General features: G+C 37.3%; 1 protein-coding gene across 1 annotated transcript; it reads right to left on the reverse strand.

Moving 5' to 3' along the window:
* Nucleotides 1-1013: 1013 nt before the first annotated feature.
* On the reverse strand, nt 1014-21080 carry LOC139758082 (general transcription factor IIF subunit 1-like). Its single transcript, XM_071679165.1, has 12 exons — nt 20929-21080; nt 19283-19317; nt 17574-17705; nt 16162-16296; nt 12455-12625; nt 11798-11916; nt 10711-10842; nt 9696-9807; nt 7369-7598; nt 4825-4903; nt 4105-4245; nt 1014-2863 (listed from the first exon to the last, which is right to left on the reverse strand). The coding sequence occupies exons 1-12, from the start codon at nt 20944-20946 to the stop codon at nt 2659-2661; spliced, it is 1509 nt and encodes a 502-aa protein (XP_071535266.1). The 5' UTR covers nt 20947-21080; the 3' UTR covers nt 1014-2658.
* Nucleotides 21081-22268: the final 1188 nt, after the last annotated feature.

Here is a 22268-nt window from a genome sequence, read left to right on the forward strand (position 1 = left end):
TACCAAATCATTTTCCCTAACCCTCTCACTTTGCACACCACCTCGACCCAAACACCCTATATCTGCCACTCTGTCATCAGACACATTCAACAAACCTTCAAAATACTCATTCCATCTCCTTCTCACATCACCACTACTTGTTATCACCTCCCCATTTACGCCCTTCACTGAAGTTCCCATTTGCTCCCTTGTCTTACGCACCCTATTTACCTCCTTCCAGAACATCTTTTTATTCTCCCTAAAATTTACTGATAGTCTCTCACCCCAACTCTCATTTGCCCTTTTTTTCACCTCTTGCACCTTTCTCTTGACCTCCTGTCTCTTTCTTTTATACTTCTCCCACTCAATTGCATTTTTTCCCTGCAAAAATCGTCCAAATGCCTCTCTCTTCTCTTTCACTAATACTCTTACTTCTTCATCCCACCACTCACTACCCTTTCTAAACAGCCCACCTCCCACTCTTCTCATGCCACAAGCATCTTTTGCGCAATCCATCACTGATTCCTTAAATACATCCCATTCCTCCCCCACTCCCCTTACTTCCATTGTTCTCACCTTTTTCCATTCTGTAAGGAAACATGTTTTACAAAATTTATCACTTTTCTCATGATAAGCTCTCAGTTTATCCATAACAGTCATGCATGGGTTTCACCATATTGCAGATACGTTTTTCTCCCCCCAAATTTAATTTTTCATGATCGTGCTTTAACTGCAAATAGTGCTTATTTACTGGAGAAAAGGCACCCACTATCTGTCTCTTGAGCTAATTGTGGATGTAGTTTCAGTCCATAATTTGGTACGATGAGGTTTATATCAGAAAAAGAATCATAGGTAATTAGCCAACAAACAAATACACAGACACTGACACACACGCACTTCTGAATTGGCTCTTCACCTATGGGATAGTTGTCTGTGAACTTAAAAACATACATTACCTAAATTAAGTTCTGTCAGATCTTGCCTGTACTACACAGTGAAACTTAAGAGGAAAAAATACTGAGTGATCTGAAAAGTAGAACTTCACCATTTATTATTATTGCTTATACTTCAATCAAACAGCAAATGCTGCAAGAATATAACAGAAAAATATATAAAACATGGCTGAAAATTGTGTCATTCACAGATATGAAACTTTAAAATCTTCAAAAACTTTCCATTTTTAGGATACAAAAAATGGTCATAAAATATGGCTGCAGTGTACAGTTCATGTCTATACCAACATAAAACATATATGTCACACACTCAAAGAAACATGAAAGTAATTCTAACATAGCCATGGGAGTTGAAGGTTGTATAAAGGGGATGAGGGCAGCAGTAAGGACAGAAATGACTGCATTGAGGAAGATATCCCGATCTGGGGCAAGCATTTTCTTTATACTGCTGTGATATAAATGCAGACACTGCAGATCTTCCAGATAATTTTAATTAGAAAAGAAAGGCCAACTCAGCAAGGGACAGTGCTACTAGCACTTGGGCATAAACACTAGCTTCCACAGGCATAAGTGTTTGACAAGGTGTATACCTTGTTTGAGCCCTAAACCTTGTTAAAGCACATATCCCAAGTTAAACATGGCTTGTGCTTTATGCTAATGCTGTTCTTCTAATGCCATCTTAGATGTCTCAATCCACTAAAGGTCTATAGCCGTACTAGTCTCTCAGCTTTACTTGTGCTGCAGCATAACCCTGTGAGGTAACACAACTTCAGTACTTAAGTGCACTGGTAAAACATTCTCCTCATTTAGAGAGTTCTATTACATGTTAATTGAGAATAAAACAACATTAATCAGAACCAGTTCATAGTTTAGTCTTGCAAGCAGCATGAAGGTAACTAACACCTGTGTGTGGCAAGGGACCCACTAAGCAGCAGGGGTGTCTATCCGCAGCTTCCATGTCTTCGTTCTGCTACACTCTTCAGCAGCTCTATGCAAGTGTGGCAGGACTGCCCCATGCCAATAAATGAAGCCTGCATCTGTGCAAGGTTATAAAGAAGACTGAAACATGATCCAACTGTGATGTCAGGGTTGGAGTATTTGATTGAAAACTTATAATCTCTTCATATGCCCAACACAGTGAAGTTCATGTTATCAGGCTTGAATTGTTCATTTCCACATTCTTGCTCAACTGCCAATGTGAAGTACTTAAGAGCCAGCAATACATTCAGTCCTGAGGCACTACAAAACCATTCAGGTACATCAAATCCAAAGTTCTTTGTCATGCATGCTTGAAGTATTTAAGAGCAGTTTCATTGCTCTGTTTCACCAATAAACTGCCTTTTATGTACATATATTCTCTTGGAATTAGGAAGGAAGAATACTACCTATCTCCTGTATGCAATATAAGGCAACTATGAGGGGTAGAAATAGGGCTTGATATCCTTCCTCCTGTATTATCACTTTTACGGTAGGAATAGGAGCCAAAGTGAAGATTTTTCTTTCAAGGCTTAGCCAAGAGACATTGCCAAGGTTGGGGTAAGGGGGTAGTTAACTTCATCATGTCATTTGGAAACAAACAGAACAACCTTTCCATATAATTATACCTTGCATTTTTTACCAATATTTGGAATGTTACATTATTTCTACATCAGATGGCTCACTTTGTAATTTCCTTCTCCAATATAATAACCCACTGAAAATAAGTCTGCCTAAATAAACTATTACATTACTGTTTTATGGAAAGATACATTTTGCCTTTGACCATTTGCTTGGTTGGGTTGATACGCTTTAGAATTTGCGCAATAGCATGCACAAGTTGATCTGAGTTGAGACCTGTCTTCTTGCATTTAAACTTGTGGAGAAGCTCTGTAGTTGTCATAGGCTTACGCATCAAATATCTCCGGATGGCCTCTTCTGTCACACCACTGTCACTGCAATTTAAAATATAATGTAAGAATATGCATACCTAATCCTGATGATATAACCTACGAAAAGCAAAATGCATTAAGTATGCTGAAAAATCTGTTTTTCTTCTAGATAAAGTAATTCATTTTTGAATTCAGAACATTAATGCTGGACTGAAACTGCCAAGTTTTCTTCACATTCCAATTATGATTTATTGAGTAGTACTTGTACCCTGAATGTTGAAACTCTATTCTCCACACATCGTTTACATTCCTTGTCATTCTGGTGCTGCCTTTATAGTTTCAGAACTGTATCAGAAGGTGAAATCCAACCATTGTAAATCTTAGTCTGTAATACACATACATCTCGGAGATAATACGAATAATATAGCCCCTGGGCCCCTTTTACAGATATCTTGCAACTTCAAGGCTGCAATACATCTATTAGCAAGGAATTCAGACCAGGGAGGAGCAATGTGGCTTTAGGAGAGGTAGATGTTTACTTTGAGGAATTTTTGAGTGAGAAATACTCTAGGAAAAAAGGGGATCTGTATGTGGCATTTACTGATTAGGAGAAAATGTATGAAAAGGTTGATAAGAGATGCTCTGTGAAAGTTTCTACAAATATATGCAATGGGAGGAAAGCTACTAGAAACAATGAGTTTTTATCTAGAGTAAGGCATGTGTGCATGCAGGAAGGGAGGAGGGTAAGTGATTCCACAGGAAGATGGGTCTGTTTCAGGGATATGTGATGCTGTTTAATCTGTTTTTGGATAGGGTGGTGAGGGAGGTAAATAAGAAGGTCTTGGAAAATGTTGTAGGTATACATATGCTGGGGTAAGGGTGCCTGGAGGCGAATTAGTTGCTGTTTGTGGAAGATGGCTCTGGTGGCTTACAAAAGTAAGAATCTGCAGAAGCTAGTGTCCAAGTCTGGAAATATGTATGAAAAGATGAAAGTTAACATGAATAAAAGTAAGATTATGGGGCTTAGTAGGGGGAGAGATAAGTTAGTTTTAGTGTGCGTGAATGGAAGGGTGAGTGAGGGACTTACTCAAAACACAATCTAAGTTGGAACTACTTTCTTGTTCCTGCTAAAAAAAGAAAAAGAAAAAGAAAAAGAAAAAAAAACTAGTGGACAGACCTGAGGACAGTATTTGGTTTGAGTAAGCTTACAGGTTAAAAGTCTACTATCAGTGAATAGTTTTAAGGCTATGGAATCACAAGTGATGAATGACTGTAGTAGAAAATATTATAAAGACATTACACACCTTCCAGGGGCAACTATAAGAGGTGCAGGTCCTGCTGCACCCTCGTTGCGCTGTTTCTTGGCCATACTTTCATTAAGACTGGCTTTTAGTTTGCGCTTTTCACTTGGTCCATTAGATTTCTCTGCACCTTCTTTATTGGCTCTGGAAATTTCATAAGTTTAGTTAGTTATATGGCTTAGAAAAAATGAACTAAAGATGAAATATCAATACTTTTCCCCTTTTCTTACTGTAGCTTGCTGATATCTTTTATTCATTACTTTCTGTAACATTTTAACGTTCCAGTGAATCAAATAGCATCAGCCACTTTAAAATTCACCAAATGTTCATTTTTCTTTTCTTTCTTTTAAACTATTCGCCATTTCCTGCGTTAGTGAGGTATCGTTAAGAACAGAGGACTGGGCGAAAAATCATTACATTTACATCTACCCATTAAGTCATGCTAATGTTATAAAAAGTATTACAAGATAAATATATCTATGTAAAAAAAATTCTCTGCTGTTTCAGATTATATATATTAATGAAAAATATTTTAACTCAAAATTGTGTTTCGACATTTAAAGGTTGGTCACCAACAGCCACTGCACCTTGGGCTGACCTTGCAGATAATGGTTGGCCTCTAAATCATACCCTTTATCAACATATAGAAAATGTTCAAAAACTTCAAAACTAGTTTAGATTTGTTTTAAAGCATTTACTGCAATACTTTTGCATGTAACTTACAATTCTGAGTCCTTGTCCTTCTTCTTTTTCTTACTGATGCCCTCATCATCACTTGTGTCTGAAGTTTTGGCATCTGAGTCTGTAGTTATATTAAAATTTATTTTTAAGAGAGAATTCCTCAGGTGATAGTACTCATACAAACAGATATGTATATAATGGCAATATTCTAAATGCAGACTTTCCTTCTGTTTACAAGAGGTATATAATTTGCACCTCAAGCAAAGAGGTCTTGCGAAATCTGACATAGGGAATTGGTGAAATGTCACAGCTAATATAGTTACTATGTGTGTAAGATGTCTAAATGTTTGTAGAGAGTTATATAGTCACAACACAGTTTTTTGCATAAGACAGCTAGATATCTCTATCATAAATTTCTTTATGGTTAGTGGCTCCGTACAGCATAATTTCCTCTTAAAGTACTCACTGTACCTAATACCCATCACTTTGCCCCTACATTCTTACAAGTCAAAACTCCATCCTTGATGGTATAAAACCAACTCTTTCAATCCTGAATCCTCTTTTTTATTAACTTGTTCCTTTCTTTGTCAACCCTGATCTTATGAATCCTTTTAATCAGACTAAATGAACTGTATTTTGACAGCTATTATATATTTCCATGATAACATACCTACTTTCATACCATATGGAGTTCCAAGGCTTTGCTGTGTAGGGACAGACACATGTAGATGTAATCTATTCCTCTACACCTAAGAGACTTTGTCTTCACTTACCTGTTGTTATGCAATGAGTTGCAAGATAAAGTCTAAACCTAAATCCAAACTTTAAATTCTGTAATTCTGCAAAGTGGCTCATGGAAAATCTCCAAACCTAGGTCACCCCTAATATATACACACATCCATATTTCTTCCCCTTAATGCATACCCTACTGGTACCATGTAAAAGAGAATATGTTTAACTAAAAACTGATAGAAGATAGCAGGACTCCCCAGATCATGGTATTCTGAGGTATTCAAAATTATTTCTGGAATATATTTTACACATCAGTTAATATGGAATATCAACTACAAAAAATCGGATAACCTTATTTTTGCTATCACAGTTCAACATCCTCTGAATAATTATCACTACGTTTAGTGCCTCAAAGACTTTCACCAATTATTAACCACTGATTAAAGTATGGCATATGAGCAAGGTTCCCAGTGTTGTATCTTCCTCTGTTAAAGGGTAACTGACACCAGGATCCCCCCCTCTGCACATTATAGTTGCCTGTGACATCTTTTCATACCACTAAAGCATGCCTTCCAATTTAAATTTCTGGTGCATGGACAAAAAGCTAGACCTCAAGGTAACTGCTGGCCACTGCCAAATGCATAGCTGCTTCACATTCCCTGGTTCTGTCCATTGACAGCTTCCTGTATACATCAATTCAGTTCTCTCAGTCACATGCACACCTTTCAACCTCATGCATGTTCAGGTCCTGAGCACTCAAAATCTTATTCCCTCCATCCGTTCAACATATATGTAAACATTTCTGTAATTATAAAATGGGTACCTAATGACAGTACTAGGATCTCATTCCTCTGTCAAGGAATAAAGTACTGAAATTGAATTGAATTATAAAGCCTAGGGACCTTTGATGGCACTCTTGAAGCTTTAAGGCTGCCCTAAAATCAGTATCAAAGAAAAGATGGATTCCTTGGGAGTTAATGGCTCCTCAGCAAGACTGTATTCCTTTTTATCCAATAATGATACAACATTGCTGAAGGGTACTGCCCCTTATTGTACAAACAGGTAATGACACACATACACAGATTCGGTAGCATGGCAAAGACCAGCCATAGATATTCTACCAAATGGGTATCAGAAAGGTTAATGACAGCTGTGTAGTGAGCCAGCACTAAAGTGGCTGTCTAGTTCCCCTCCATGGCCAAGGCTGTTATCTTTTCTTTTTTCCTCAAATACATAAACAATAAGCACTTCCTCAAGCTTACTTATAACACTTAACATGTAACTTTCATGGCTATTTTCAGTTTAAATTTTCCAGCAGAGGGTGCTACCTAATGTCTTAGTCTAGTAATAGTTAACGAAACTTCAAGAGATGAGGCGACACAAGCCTAGAACTTTGGCCTCACACTGCACACACAGGTAAATACACACACACATACATGTTTTTATTTTCTTGGCTGGCACATACGCTAAAGTTTGGTCTAAAACTCCTTGATTGATATGAATTTCTTTTTCATTCTGACAAATTTTAATCTTTCTTTTTTAATTTCTCAGTATCAAATTACAGCTACAGTAGAGATGAAATAGGACAGTAGCAGTACAAAGTATTTATTTAATCATACTAGAAATTCAACACAGTAATGGTGAGTGTTGGAGGGAAGACGGGAGGGTGAGACATCTCCACACAAACTTCCTATTTGACGAGTTTCTTTTTTTGAAAAATTTTCAATTTTCTCTTTAAATGTTTTATACATACTATACTACAGCTATTCTACAGCTGAAAGAGAGAAAAAAAACCCTGAAAATAGTCACTTGTACCAGAAAGTCATTTCAGAATAAGAAATAAAAGAATCTCACCATCTTTATTGGCATCTGCTTTCTTTTCTTTCTTCTTCTTTTTCTTCTTCTTCTTTTTATCCTTCTCTTCTTTTTCTTCAGTTTCTTTTTTCTCTTCATCCTCCTCTACTTTTTCTTTTTCTTTTTCCTCTTCATCTTCTTCATCAGAATCCAGCAGCTTTCTAAGCGCATCTGCCTGATCAACTCCTGCCAACTCCTTTCGAACTACTTCATCATTCTCTGCTTCTGAACTACAGATAAAGAGCAAAATTTTTGTACCCAAAATTCATCCATTATGGAATGCATATTAAAAAGACAGGTTAAGGGGATGATTTTATATGGTCATGCATTTTCTATTATGGCACATCACTTTTTATGGAAAGATATATGTAAAATAAGGGCTATGTAAAAAAAAAATATATATATAATAATCCAGCATAACTCATTTGCTAGTAGAATAAGTACCCCTGGCAAAGGTGGTAGAAGGAAGGAGAGGGGGCAGTAAGGGGGGTAGGCCTTGTGAAGCAAATTCACTAAATGACATTATTTCTGGTTAATATTTACATATATATTCAAACAGTTACACATATTTACACATAGTTACATTTACATATGTACTTACATTTCAAAATTGCTATCATGGAGTGGTAGTCTTAGAAAAAAGCAATTATAGTGACCAAGGCAACATTCAGCAGCCATCAAATGTCAAAATACTGATGGGGGATTTAAACAAAGCCCATGAAAAGCACTCGAACGAAGTCTCCTGATGTTTAAGGGTAACTGAGTGGTCAATGAATATAAAGATGGATAAATGAATTGGGGATGTGATGCCAAAATGTGGAAAGAATAGGTAAGGAATCTTCTTCATTTTCATACTTGATTATTGTTTCCCATGTTAGCAAGGTAGTGCCATGAACAGATAAAGGCTGTGATCACTTTAATACATTTATCTAGCTGTCATATGCAATGCACTGAAACAACATCCCCCTATCCACAACTAGGCCTCACGTACCTTTCCATAGTTTCCCCTGGCTGCTTTAAATGCCCTGGTTCAGCATAAATGACAGCACGTCAACCCCTGTATACCACGCTGTCCCATTTCATTATCCCATGCATGACTTTCACCCTGTGGGATATTTAGGCCTCAATCATCCAAATTCTTTTTCACTTCATCCTTCCATCTCTAATTTACTCTCCCCCTTTCCCTTGTACCCTCCACTTCTGACACATATATCCTCTTTCTCAAGCTCTCCATACCCATTCTCTCCATATGTTCAAACCATTTCAGCACACCCTCTTAAGCTCTATCATCCACATTCTTTTTATAACCACATCTCTCTTTTACCATTTTGTTACTTAATCAAACCACCTCACACCACTAATTGTCCTCAAGCATTTCACTCTTTCACTTCCAACCCCCCTCCCTCCCTCCCTCTGCACATCCTCATCTATAGCCCACGCCTTGCATCCATACAGCATTGTTGGGACTACTATACCTTCAAACATACCCATTTTCATCCTCCCACATAATGACCTGTCCTTCCACATATTCTTCAGAGTTCCTAGAACCTTTGGCCCTTTACCAACCCTATGAACCACTTCTGCTTCCTTAGTTCCATTTGCTGGTATGTCCACACCCAGGAATCTAAAATACTTCACTTCCTCCAAATTTTCTCCAATAAAATTCACATCCCAACAAACATGATCCTCTTACCTGCTAAACCTACTAACCCTGCTTTTATTCAAATTTACTCTCAACTTTCTCTTCTCACACACTCTCCCAAACACAGTCACCAACTTTTTAGTTTTTCACTTGAATCTACACCAGGGCTGTGTTACCAGCAAACAACAATGGAGTCACTTCCCAGGCCCCTTCATCCCCTACAGACTACAAACTAACCCCTCTCTCCAAGACTCTAGCATTTACCTCCCTCACCATGCCATCCATAAACAAATTAAACAACCATGGAGACATCACACGTCCCTGCTGCAGAACAACCTTCACTTAAGACCTCTCACTTTCCTCTTTTCTTATTCTTACACACACCTTACAACCTCGATAAGAGCTTTTCGCTGCTTCTAGCAGCGAAGTAAAAAAGACTTAAAAATGTTTGTGTGAGAGGTGGGGATCGGGTACAAAGGAAGACATAGGACAGAATGATAAGGAATACATGTTTAAGAGGAGTATTAGAGTACAACAGTGAATAAAAATATCAAGTAAATGTGGTGCCAGAAGAATTTGCATAACCCATCATTCTAAAGAGAAAACTAATGTACCATACAGATATACTGACAGACATTTGCAATTTCCAGGCATAAATTCTGAATTCCTTAGTTATCTCACTTACTCTGAGGAATCACTGGATATGTAATCATGTTCAGCACCATCATCAAATTCATCACTCTCCTCCAAGCAGTCATCATCACTATCTCCATCCAATCTTTTCTGCTTCTTTCCACCTGCAAAAAGTTCAAAGAAAAAAGCATTAAGACTAGTAGTATATTTGAATATATTCTGCACAGCTTCAAGATTACTGATTCCAAAAAAGGATAATGTGCAAACTCTTAGAGGAACTATTTGAATGTCCAACCTTCATCTGATTCTCATTTAACAGTTTAAAGTGAAGTGACCACACCATCCTAATCTCTACCACTTCCTGCTTTTCAAGATCTTTTTTCTCCAAGCTGCACTTCAGTACCACAATCACACTGTCTTAAAAGCTTGCACAGATCACAGCAAAAGTAGCCACATCCCAACTGCTATGAACTTCATCAATAATCAGAATACTGAATGTTATCCTCCGTCAGTTTATTTGTATATTGACTATACTTCCCTTCACAAAGCCCCCTCTTTTATCATTAGATTTCTTCTCAGTATATTTTCAGTTTTTGGTTGCAGTTCCTTCTATTATTTTTTTCAGACATATTTGCCACTTCCTGCATTAGTGAGTTAGCATCAAGAAAAGAGGACTGAGCCTTACAGGGAAAATCCTCCCCTGGCCCCCTTCTCAGTTCCTTCTTTTTGGAAAAGTGAAAACTGGAGGGGAAGATTTCCCGCCCCCCACTCCCACCCTTTTAGTCACCTTCTATGACATGTAGGGAATACCTGGGAAGTATTCTCTCTCCACTATTTTTCCCATGAACTATTAGGTTTGCTATGCATGCACTAACTGTACACACATTTTTCCAAGAACAAGTCCCAAATTCAGAATGGGAAAGTTGTAAATTCTAAATCGCAGTTGTCAGATTGTATATCTGTGATATAAGTACCTTTCAAGATGAATCCTTTACCATATGATTGCAAATGCAAACTTACCATGCTGATGTCTCCCTTTTGCCTGAACTTTGCAAATGCAAACTTACCATGCTGATGTCTCCCTTTTGCCTGAACTTTTTTCTTTTTCTTCTTCAAAGAACTGTCAGAATCATCACCTTCCTCACCACCCTCAGATTCTTCATCTGACATCCAGTCATCTAATTCAGAAAGCATCATATCTGAAAACAGAAAATTTTTGTCATCATTGTTACATGTGTGTGTGTGGGTGGGGGGATTAATATTTGAAGGAAATGCATATTCTTTCAGGATGATTTTTTTATTAGTCAAAATCAATTCATGGCAGAATATGATGGAAAAAAGAAGAAAATAAATAGTAACTGTGCTAGGCATTTGAGAATGGTCATAAAGAATGGTTGTAGGAAACATGAAGCTGAGTCATGCAAGGGAAACAGTGTAGAGGTGAACTGACTACTTGCATATGGGAAGAATTGATGTGTAGAGGGTAAAGAAACTTACATGATGGGGTGCTTTTCCCAATGAGAGAGAGAGAGAGAGAGAGAGAGAGAGAGAGAGAGAGAGAGAGAGAGAGAGAGAGAGAGAGAGAGAGAGAGAGAGAGAGAGAGATGGGAAGATGGATTGAAGGAGGCTTCAGGGTATTGGGGCATAAATAATCAGGAGGGTGAAAGGTGTGCATGGGTCAGAATGGGGGCAACATGCCATTAGCAGGCTGATCCCAGACATATGGGGCAGTCAGGGTAAACCTCAAAATAGTCTTTAATGTCTGAACTACCTATATATGATTTTTTTTTTTCTTTTAAACTATTCGCCATTTCCCGCATCAGCGAGGTAGCGCTAAGAACAGAGGACTGGGCCTTTTTTGGAATATCCTCACCTGGCCCCCTCTGTTCCTTCTTTTGGAAAATTAAAAAAAAACGAGAGGGGAGGATTTCCAGCCCCCCGCTCCCTCCCCTTTTAGTCGCCTTCTACGACACGCAGGGAAAACGTGGGAAGTATTCTTAATCCCCTATCCCCAGGGATTAACCTATATATGATAACTTGCATAATTCAAGCACAGCATGTAAGCTTCCTGATATATCTAGAATCTGCCTGCACATACATCATGCTTACACAACCTGCATATAATTATGTGAATTTCACCTAAATACAACTTACACTTATTGGATCCACCCTTCTTCTTCGTAATCTCTTCCTCGCCATCTTGTACCTCCTCCCCATCTTTCTTGAGCTTCTTTTGGTACATCACAGAGAAGTAGTTCATAATCTTATCACGTCTGAGGATACAAAAATTAACTGTTTTGCTGGCAGTAGGGAAACAAACTGTAAGGTCGGGACTGGGGTCTGCCAAATTAATTGCCACAAAAGGTGCCCTGGTTTGATAAAAGCATGTGCCTGCAACTGCGAATTCATACAGCTGAGAGAAAAACAGTATGGGGGTGAATGAGGAATTCTGAAATATGTAATACTCAAAAGGGTTGCAAAGGAGAGGTTGTTGAATGCCAACATGGTAGGTATGATGTCTGACCATTTCTTTGTGGAGGTGTGAGCGAGTTTGTAGTGGTTTTTGGAAAAAGGTGTGTGAAAGAAGGGGATAAAAATAAGCAAAAAAAGGGAGTGGGAGAGGAGTAGAAGGTATTTGGGAATCAATCATTACATGTGTCAGTGAAGTATGTGTGCCATATAGTTCCAAGGGATTAGGGCTATAAAAAAAGTAAGTCCAGTATTTTTCTTAGCAATGACTTATATTTTCACTTTGGGAACAAGATATAAAACGTAAAATAAACTTGAATAAAACAACAAAAATATAAAAACCTTTCAAATTCCTTTTCTGCTTCCTCTGCACTAAGTGCCTTGTAACGCTGTATAAGCTTAAAGTTGTACCACTCTTCTACTGGATATGCCTCAAAAGCACCATCTTTACCTTGCATGTACACGTACCAGGAGGAATTTTCCGACACTCCTCCCTCACGAATACCTTTGAATCTGTGGAAAAGTCAAGTTAATATTGTATTTATTTTGTGTATACAGGGGTGTGTGATGTCTCCATGGTTGTTTAATTTGTTTATGGATGGGGTTGTTAGGGAGGTAAATGCAAGAGTTTTGGAAAGAGGGGCAAGTATGAAGTCTGTTGGGGATGAGAGAGCTTGGGAAGTGAGTCAGTTGTTGTTCGCTGATGATACAGCGCTGGTGGCTGATTCATGTGAGAAACTGCAGAAGCTGGTGACTGAGTTTGGTAAAGTGTGTGGAAGAAGAAAGTTAAGAGTAAATGTGAATAAGAGCAAGGTTATTAGGTACAGTAGGGTTGAGGGTCAAGTCAATTGGGAGGTAAGTTTGAATGGAGAAAAACTGGAGGAAGTAAAGTGTTTGAGATATCTGGAAGTGGATGTGGCAGCGGATGGAACCATGGAAGCGGAAGTGGTTCATAGGGTGGGGGAGGGGGTGAAAATCCTGGGAGCCTTGAAGAATGTGTGGAAGTCGAGAACATTATCCCGGAAAGCAAAAATGGGTATGTTTGAAGGAATAAAGGTTCCAACAATGTTGTATGGTTGCGAGGCGTGGGCTATGGATAGAGTTGTGCAGAGGAGGTTGGATGTGCTGGAAATGAGATGTTTGAGGACAATGTGTGGTGTGAGGTGGTTTGATCGAGTAAGTAACGTAAGGGTAAGAGAGATGTGTGGAAATAAAAAGAGCGTGGTTGAGAGAGCAGAAGAGAGTGTTTTGAAATGGTTTGGGCACATGGAGAGAATGAGTGAGGAAAGATTGACTAAGAGGATATATGCGTCGGAGGTGGAGGGAACGAGGAGAAGTGGGAGACCAAATTGGAGGTGGAAAGATGGAGTGAAAAAGATTTTGTGTGATCGGGGCCTGAACATGCAGGAGGGTGAAAGGAGGGCAAGGAATAGAGTGAATTGGATCGATGTGGTGTACCGGGGTTGACGTGCTGTCAGTGGATTGAATCAGGGCATGTGAAGCGTCTGGGGTAAACCATGGAAAGCTGTGTAGGTATGTATATTTTGCGTGTGTGGACGTGTGTATGTACATGTGTATGGGGGGGGGGTTGGGCCATTTCTTTCGTCTGTTTCCTTGCGCTACCTCGCAAATGCGGGAGACAGCGACAAAGTATAAAAAAAAAAAAAAAAAAAAAAAAAGTATCTAAAAGAATCTGCTGAAGCTCTACCCTTTGAAATATCTTTGAACCTTTGTAAAAAGAAAAATGTAGAAATGTAAATGATAGATAAATCCATCCCTATGCGGGAGTGCTATATTTCACTATTCAGTGAGGGACTTACTTCTACCAGTCCTTCTTATTATGCAGTCAAAATTTGTGTGATAAAAGTGTGCCAAAATTTCCCAGAAGGTTAGCGGATGGAGTAAGCATGGGCCCTGGTTGGGGTGTGTAAAGTTCCTGCCAACAGGTTAATCTTGCAGTTACCAATGTTGTGTGTAGATCTGTGCTTCTTGTGTGATTTGCATATACCGCCTGTTGTGATTTTCCTGCATCCCACTGTGTTTGTATTTGTTAATATGGCATCCAAACACCTCGTAAAATCTTCTAATGCAGAACCAGCAGTTAAACGGAAGAGAACATCTAACGTTTTTTTTTTTTTCAGAAATGATGTCTCAAATTTATAAATGACATTTCTGTTAATATACGTGTTAATTCCTTATGTATTAATTTGATGAAAATCTGTTTGAAATACATTTGGGACATTATATCTCACAATTATGCACACCTCTCATTTTTCTGTGTTTATATTCGTTCAGTATATGCAGTTTTTCTTTGTAAGAGGTTTTCACAGAACATAACCCCTGCATAAAGTGAGGGTTGGGTCATAAGAATCATTAGAAAATTGATTTCTGTCCAGGCAAAGCCAGGTATTTTGACTAATATACTGTAGTGACATTCAAAAGTGAAAAAAAATTCTGAAAATCATAAATACCTTTGCCTTGGCCTACTCCACTGCTGAGTGAGGGACAGGGGAGGGCTGTATTTAACACATCTGACAACTCCTGATAAGATAAAATGATGATGTTTCATTCTTTATGTTTAATTTAGTTTCACACTCTACTCTTATTTCAGACACAAGTAGAAAAACATGAATATACTTAGAAATATTACACTGCACACACTAAAAATATATGTAATGAGGTAGAGTTGCTGGCATATGTGGTGCAGATGTTGCAGAATTTGTTTTTTTTCTGAACTTGTTGCTAGTTCGAGTCTTTGTTCATACTGGTTAATAACATGAACATATTTAGAAATATTACATGACTCACACTAAAATCAAGAATGAGGATGAGTGGTTGATACATTTCGAGATGATACTGGAGGTGCATTTTCTTTGTAAATACTTTATCAGTTTGCTTATTTTCTGTTACCAAAGCCCTTCTTAAATCTCAGATTATGTAAAGAGAAACTTAGGTGCAGAAAAGCCAAATTGTGGGTGGTGGGGATGGCCTCCCTCTTCTCCAAGTAATCCTTGTAATATTTCTTTCTGAATCACCTATTTCCTCATAATCTTCATGCTATTCTTGTTTCTGTTCCTCACCAACTGATACAAAGTACAGGTGTTCTTCCTCATCACTTAGGTTAGTGGTTCCCAATCTTTCTCAACCTAGCTGCCACCCTAGTGTTTACCATCCCAGTTTCATAAATGCCCACCAAGAAATAGTACAGCCTACTTTTGGAAACACTGATTTATGTCATTCAAAAATCTGTGTATATCATTTCAGCAGGGTCACTATGAATGCACAACCTGCAGGATGATGGTTGTGTACCTATAATGTGGTTGTGAAGGGGTACTGAGGAGAGCAGAACTTTTCTCCACAACTTTCTTAGGACAGAAGAGAACTCTCTAGGCTGCTAATGGTATGAAAAATCAGATGGACATTTAAAGAGGGAGGAAAATATGAATTATGTTACCACAGGAAACCCCTCCAGGATTGTCAGATGATGATGGAAAAAGTTTAAGGGTTGAAAATTTTTAATGGTTATGTGGGTTGCTTTTCTTTGTCACAATCTTTTCAGACAACATTTAGAGCTTTTTCTAAATGATAAAATGTAATTAGTACAAATACTTCTGATTCAATAATACTATTTTCTCCTACCTACCAGACAGTTTTACTGGGACATAAAAAATCAGATTAGAAAATTATATTACTTTCTCATTGTAAGACTTTGTATAACCCCTTGCTGGGTTTTTCACTGAGTGAAAAGTTAATCTCTCTTTAAGCTTAAAATAAAGAAAATCCTAACTCATACTGAAAATGCTTTGATGAAGTTTTCCCAATGTAACAGCATGAAAGGTATATACAGAGCAATTATTTTGCTATTTTTATGCACTGCTGCAGCCACATCTATTTGTGATGTTGGAAAAATACCATAGTATGAAACTGAATGGCAGTAGCAGGCATGATTGCTTTCAGATATACTGTCAGAGATTCATTAGAGACATTACCCAATATGAATATCAAATAAAACAGCTAAAGATCATACTGTACTTTTTATCAGTCCTCACTTTTTGCCATTCTTGCCACCAACATTAAGAAGCCATGGTTGGTCCTCTGGTCTGTACTTCTTTACACTGATTCCATACTTCTTTCTTCTGGCTTCTTCTCTCTGCTCACGCCCAAACTCTGAACCAGCTCCATATCTGTATGCAAATAAAACTGATTTAACTTGGTAAAATAACATGCTCAAACAGCACCACCAGTAAAATATTTATAAATATTTTTGAGGACAATATGTGGTGTGAGGTAGTTTGATTGAGTAAGTAATGAAAGGGTAAGAGAGATATGTTGTAATAAAAAGAGTGTGGTTGAGAGAGCAGACGAGGGTGTACTGAAATGGTCTGGTCACATGGAGAGAATGAGTGAGGAAAGATTGATGAAGAGGATATATGTGTCAGAGGTGGAGGGAATGAGGAAAAGTGGGAGACCAAATTGAAGGTGGAAGGATGGAGTGAAAAAGATTTTGAGTGATCGGGGCCTGAACATGCAGGAGGTAGAAAGGCGCGCAAGGAATAGAGTGAATTGGAACGATGTTGTATACCGTGGTCGATGTGCCATCAATGGACTGAACCAGGGCATGTGAAGCGTCTGGGGTAAACCATGGAAAGTTTTGTGGGTCACGGATGTGGAAAGGGAGCTGTGGTTTCGGTGCATTATACATGACAGCTAAGTATACGTTGAAATGTATAGGTATGTATAAGTGCATGTGTGGACGATTATGTATATACATGTGTATGTGGGTGGGTTGGGCCATTCTTTCGTCTGTTTCCTTGTGCTTCCTCGCTAACGTGGGAGACAGCAACAAAGTATAGTAAAAAAAGAAAATAGAAAAAATATCTTATCTATATCTCTGAATCCTGACCTGTAAAGTTTTCCTCCCTAGAGCAAGGTGATTCTAGTAGAACTTCATTTGAACACATGGTCTTTGCAGGTTTCCATATATTCTTCACACTCTTATCACTCATATAATCCCTACTTTCCCCCAAACCCTCTATTTATGAAATTTGTCTCCACCTACTCACAAATTGACGTTCTTACCAAAAATTTTTTTTCCATATTTATATACCAATCTAAATATCCAGCTACTTAAACAACTACTCTCTTTGCAGCACTTTATATCTTGAATCTAGAGTCACTATTTTGTACTGTATCTGCACTCTTGACTCTTCAGTATTTCAGACTAGTTATGCATGGGGAATTGTGGCCACACTCCAAAGTAAGACATTAATTAACGAGTCCCTTGTGTAACATGTATGGTTTACAAAATGCCTAGTAACAAACATTTTGATAGGCAGACAGACAAACAGATTGATATGATTGTCCACAAACTGGGACTTTTCTGCAACCTGCTAAAAAATCTGTCATTTGTTTGCATTTTGAACCATCCACTTATCGTTTATATATGATCTACAGCACTAACTTTGGCAATTCTTCATCTAAGCTCTTGAACTCCTTCATGTTGTTCTCTCGCTCCATTTTGGTATGGGTCCAGTTCTTGAAGTCGACACCAAGTGCTGCATGGAACCGCATCATGTTGAACTTTTTTTTTGACCTGCAAAACAATTTAAAATAATCTTAGCTACATGTTCAGTCATGTAACCAATATAACTGGAAAAGGTAATGCCATTTACTTCCACTAACGTACATTAGCAATGACTTCTATTCTTTAAAGGGAAATTCCTTTGATTTCTAAGGCTTTAATGTATTATTTTCTTAAATACAAACTTACTGTTCAAGATGATCTTATCAACTAAGCAAAAATTTGTTTTTCAATAAAACCTATTTTGTTTTATATATTAAGCAAATCTGAATATATAAGGTGATCCTGCTTACTTAAATTCATGTGAGAATGCATCAATATTTTATATATAACCACTATGAAATGGCTAATTGGGGGTAGTTTGATACAATAAGAAATAAATCTTTATATTAAATACTCTAACAATAGTTTTTCATGTAGACTAAAGAAAGTTGTACAGTGTTACTAAGTATTTATATGAAAATGAGCAATGTGTAAGAAATACATACAATGTAATGACATGAGGTTTTAAAACAGGGATAAAGTTTGATATATTATAGGAAAGGATAATAGTCGTAGCTGAGTTATACAGGTATTTAACTTCTCCTTATATACATTATACATACATCTTTTTTTATCCTCTTCTGTTTATACACTTTGTCTCTTTTTCTTGTTTTGCGTACAAGGCCTGACCATGATGAAGACTTTTAGAATTTACTGAGTACAGATTAACTGAGCTAACTATTTCAGAAAAAGTAGCTAGAATTAATATATGCACACAGAATAAGCAAATTATATGGTGAAATGAGACTGAGTAATATAGAAGTGATAGTGGATGATAAAAACGATTTTTACACCAGTGAATGTAAGGTCTCAAAGTGATCACCTAATAAAAAAAACTGATATTCTCTCAGATTATTTTCATCCTTATGTTACATTATGTCACTCAGAAAGCGTAAAGATTGTTTTCGTACCATGTGTACATAAGTCTAAAATAAGCAAAGAGATTGAATGCTTGCTAAGAGATACATTAATAGGAATTATTTGCAAGAAGTGACAGGAGAAGGGTGAGACCAATGTTTTAATTACAGCAAAAAACTAGAGCTGTGCCTAAGAGACGTAAATATTGTACTCCAACAATCTGGTTTTATAACCAAAGAATAGGCTCAGAAAATTAGATTAAAGTCCAACTGGATATAACAATGATAATGACACAAACTACAGCTTGGAATGTACAAATGGACATGAAGTTTAGGCAGCTGCACCACTTAGCTCCATTTTCAAATCTGAGTTGATCACTTAATTATCTCAAAATGCTGGTCAAGGTCAAATATATTTAGGCACTGCAGGTGATGAAAACTAATCTTCTGGACTTACAGATGGACATACTTATGGCTGCACAATTCATTTCCAGCTTTCAACTTAGCTGATGATTAATTCAATTTGTAACATTGGCAAGTTTAATGGAAATAAGGAAAATCCATCTTGATATAGCAGTGATAATCATCAGACACTAATGTCAAGATGTAAGGATGTATGTACAGTCCCATTTCAAATTTTAGCAGGAGGTGAGAATAAACAGAGTAATGTAACCAAATTTTCATACTCACTTTGGGACTCGTACAACATACTCTGTCACAGAACCCTGGAAAAAAGTAATATAAGATTAATAAGATTAACCTACAATATTAGTGCATAGAGTTCTGAAGCCTGTTGCAAATGAAGATGACTGCAGTGTTATGAAAACTCTACTTTTAAGAGAAGGGGATAACTTTATGTATTGGATACACATATTTTAAAGTATCAGTCAGACAAAAGCAAATTAGCATACCTGTATTCCCCACCATTGTACATGTTGAACAAATCTCACCTTTACAATGGCAGATGGCACTAGTAGCATTGTGTAAAGCTTTATGCATTTGCTAACCAGTGATTCAAGTTGTTATAAGAAACTGGGTTGCATAGCAAGGTTAACATAGCCTTGAGTTGCTAAGACTACTATAGGCACAAGTGAACATGCAATCCAGCAATGGAATGCACATAACACTGATGTTTTCTGTATAACATGAAATTTAGGTTTCAAGAGGAATCTGAGTCAAATTTCCACTGGTTCTGTTGAGAAATTGTTTTGCTGTTATTTCCCAAAGCTATCGTACAAACACAAAGTGCATTTCTAAAGAGCATTAACATGATAGTATTTATCTAATATCCTTTCATGAATGCTTAATCTAATATTCTAACGTGACACATAGTAATGGAAATGAAGAAAATTGTAGAAATAAAAGGAGAGAATCACAATCATAGTAAGATTATAACAGGATATCAGATATGTTGGCATTGTGATTACAGAAATACTGTGAGGAACCATTCTATCTTATTTTCAATATTAATTATAAAATAAGTGGATGGTTTACAAAAGAAATTGTAGGGATTTATTAATGCAAAAGTAGGTAATACAATTGTAAAAAAAAAAAATCAACAGAAGCCTTGTAAATCTCACCAGACTTCCCTAATAAAGATTTTCTACATGTTTAATATAGTATTCTAGTCTTAATATACTAAAAACACTCGGGAAAATGCACTATAAACTTGGTGCCAAAGATCAGTAAACAGATAACACAAGTGGTCATGTAATCCCCAGCAGGAAACGTACATTATGGTGGTTTATATTTTGACTCATTTCTGCTGCTTGATGAGGTTAGTTGAGGTTTTCATAGGTTCTGTTAATGTTTTACAATTGCCTCTCCTCCAAACTGATTAATACCATATTTTCCCTGATACGCTTAAACCATATCGATTTATTCAGTATGCACTGCCTACGGGTTGGGTACCCTCAGTGTACAGATGGCAAAACAGTATTTAGAGTGCAATGTCGTACCCTTAGCCACTTCCTTAAAACACAATACTCCTAATCACATTCCCTCGATCTAAACCACATCTTCCTTGTATAAGGAAGGAGTCGATTGATATACATTTCTTCGAGTCCACAAGTTATTTCTGGAGGGTCCTTTAATCGGGTACTTCACCCAAGTAATTTCTACAATATGTCAAGTCTTCCTCTATTAACATAAATTACTTTGTTAGTATGAAATTATTACTAATTGATTATGCCTAGCTTTTCTTTCTCACTCCTATTCCAGTAAAATTCACATAATACCCTTTAGTCCACATACCCTACTACTGTACATGCTCTTGGAGTGTTCACAATTTTACTTTAAATTATTCCTTGTAATAATTCCTGTACATTATACATTACCTGTGAAGAGCCCGCCATTTTTATATGATCTCCTGTCTTCTAAAAATCCCTATTAGGGTATGTATGACTTTTCTTCTTTTTACTTTTTTACGAGAGCAGTTTACGTGGAGCTTCTCTGCTCCACTCGTACGATGCTTGTTGTTGTGCGGAACTTGTCTTGGTTTGTTTACTATCCTCATGTTGGTTCTTTCTTCAAATGAGTCTCTTTTTTCTGTTTTATATTTTGTTTGTGTATGAGGTTTGCGCCTTTTAATGAAGTTTATGTATAAGTGGTACTTATTACAATCTTTCTTACTTTTACCATAGGGTTGTATTACTGTCATGAAATACAAGTTCTTTAGAAAGAGATATGCTCCACTATTTTCGAGTTGCAACTGTATGTCACATTAGTACATGAACTCTATGTAATATTTCATAATCTAATTCATTACTTTATTTCTATGATTTATTGTTCGATCATCTTTCCATATTGTCCATAGCCTAATCTGCAGTTTTAAGGGATTTTAACTCTTGTTTTATTTTGTTTTGAGTACATTTTAGTGGTTTTGCTATTGTATTACTGAGATATGATTGTGACCTCCTCGGCCTGATTGTTTCATTCGTGAATTTTATGGATTCTACATATCTTGGATGAAGCCTGATTCTGAATAGTGAACTCGATAAAGTCTGTTACAGCTTCGGCTGATGGACTGTATGGTAATCAAGAAGCTTCCCGGACTTCGTTTTTCTGATAAAGGCATCTCCTCTGAACTTGTTTTTAGGTGATTCATGTTGTCAATAAAGGATAGAGACCAGGCTCGCTCATAGTAGTCCAGCACATGACGTACAAGATTAGAAACATTTTGTCTAAAATGTGGAAGTTTCGTCTGACTGATCTCCACAACATGCTTTCATTGTCGAACTTGAGTATACGAAAAGAGTATTTCGATCTGACTTTGGCCTTCTTCACAAGATCCTTGGCTTAACCTGATTTCCCTGAGAAATGTTTCTCCACTACTTTGTTTCTTCTTATGCAAAGATACTCGTCCTTGTCTCGCTGTCCCAGGGTTATTCTTTACTCTTTACATTCTGGAGTTTTAGGTTTTGGTTGCTATTCCTTTGATCGTTCAGAAAGTTCAATTAGATTGATCTTGAACGTACTTATGTCGAAACCTTGATCATTAATTTTTCCTGTTGCTTATCCCGGTAATCTGACGTGATAAGATTTACCATGAACCTGATCATTTAATTGACACTTCTCGACACAGTCATTGGGGCGTCTGTTGTTGACTATCAGCCTTCTGCCATTACTACTAATACCACTTATTGACCCACAACACCCTCCTGCCATTACACTAACA

This window comes from Panulirus ornatus, chromosome 29, assembly GCF_036320965.1.
Source record: "Panulirus ornatus isolate Po-2019 chromosome 29, ASM3632096v1, whole genome shotgun sequence".
NCBI lineage: Eukaryota > Metazoa > Arthropoda > Malacostraca > Decapoda > Palinuridae > Panulirus > Panulirus ornatus.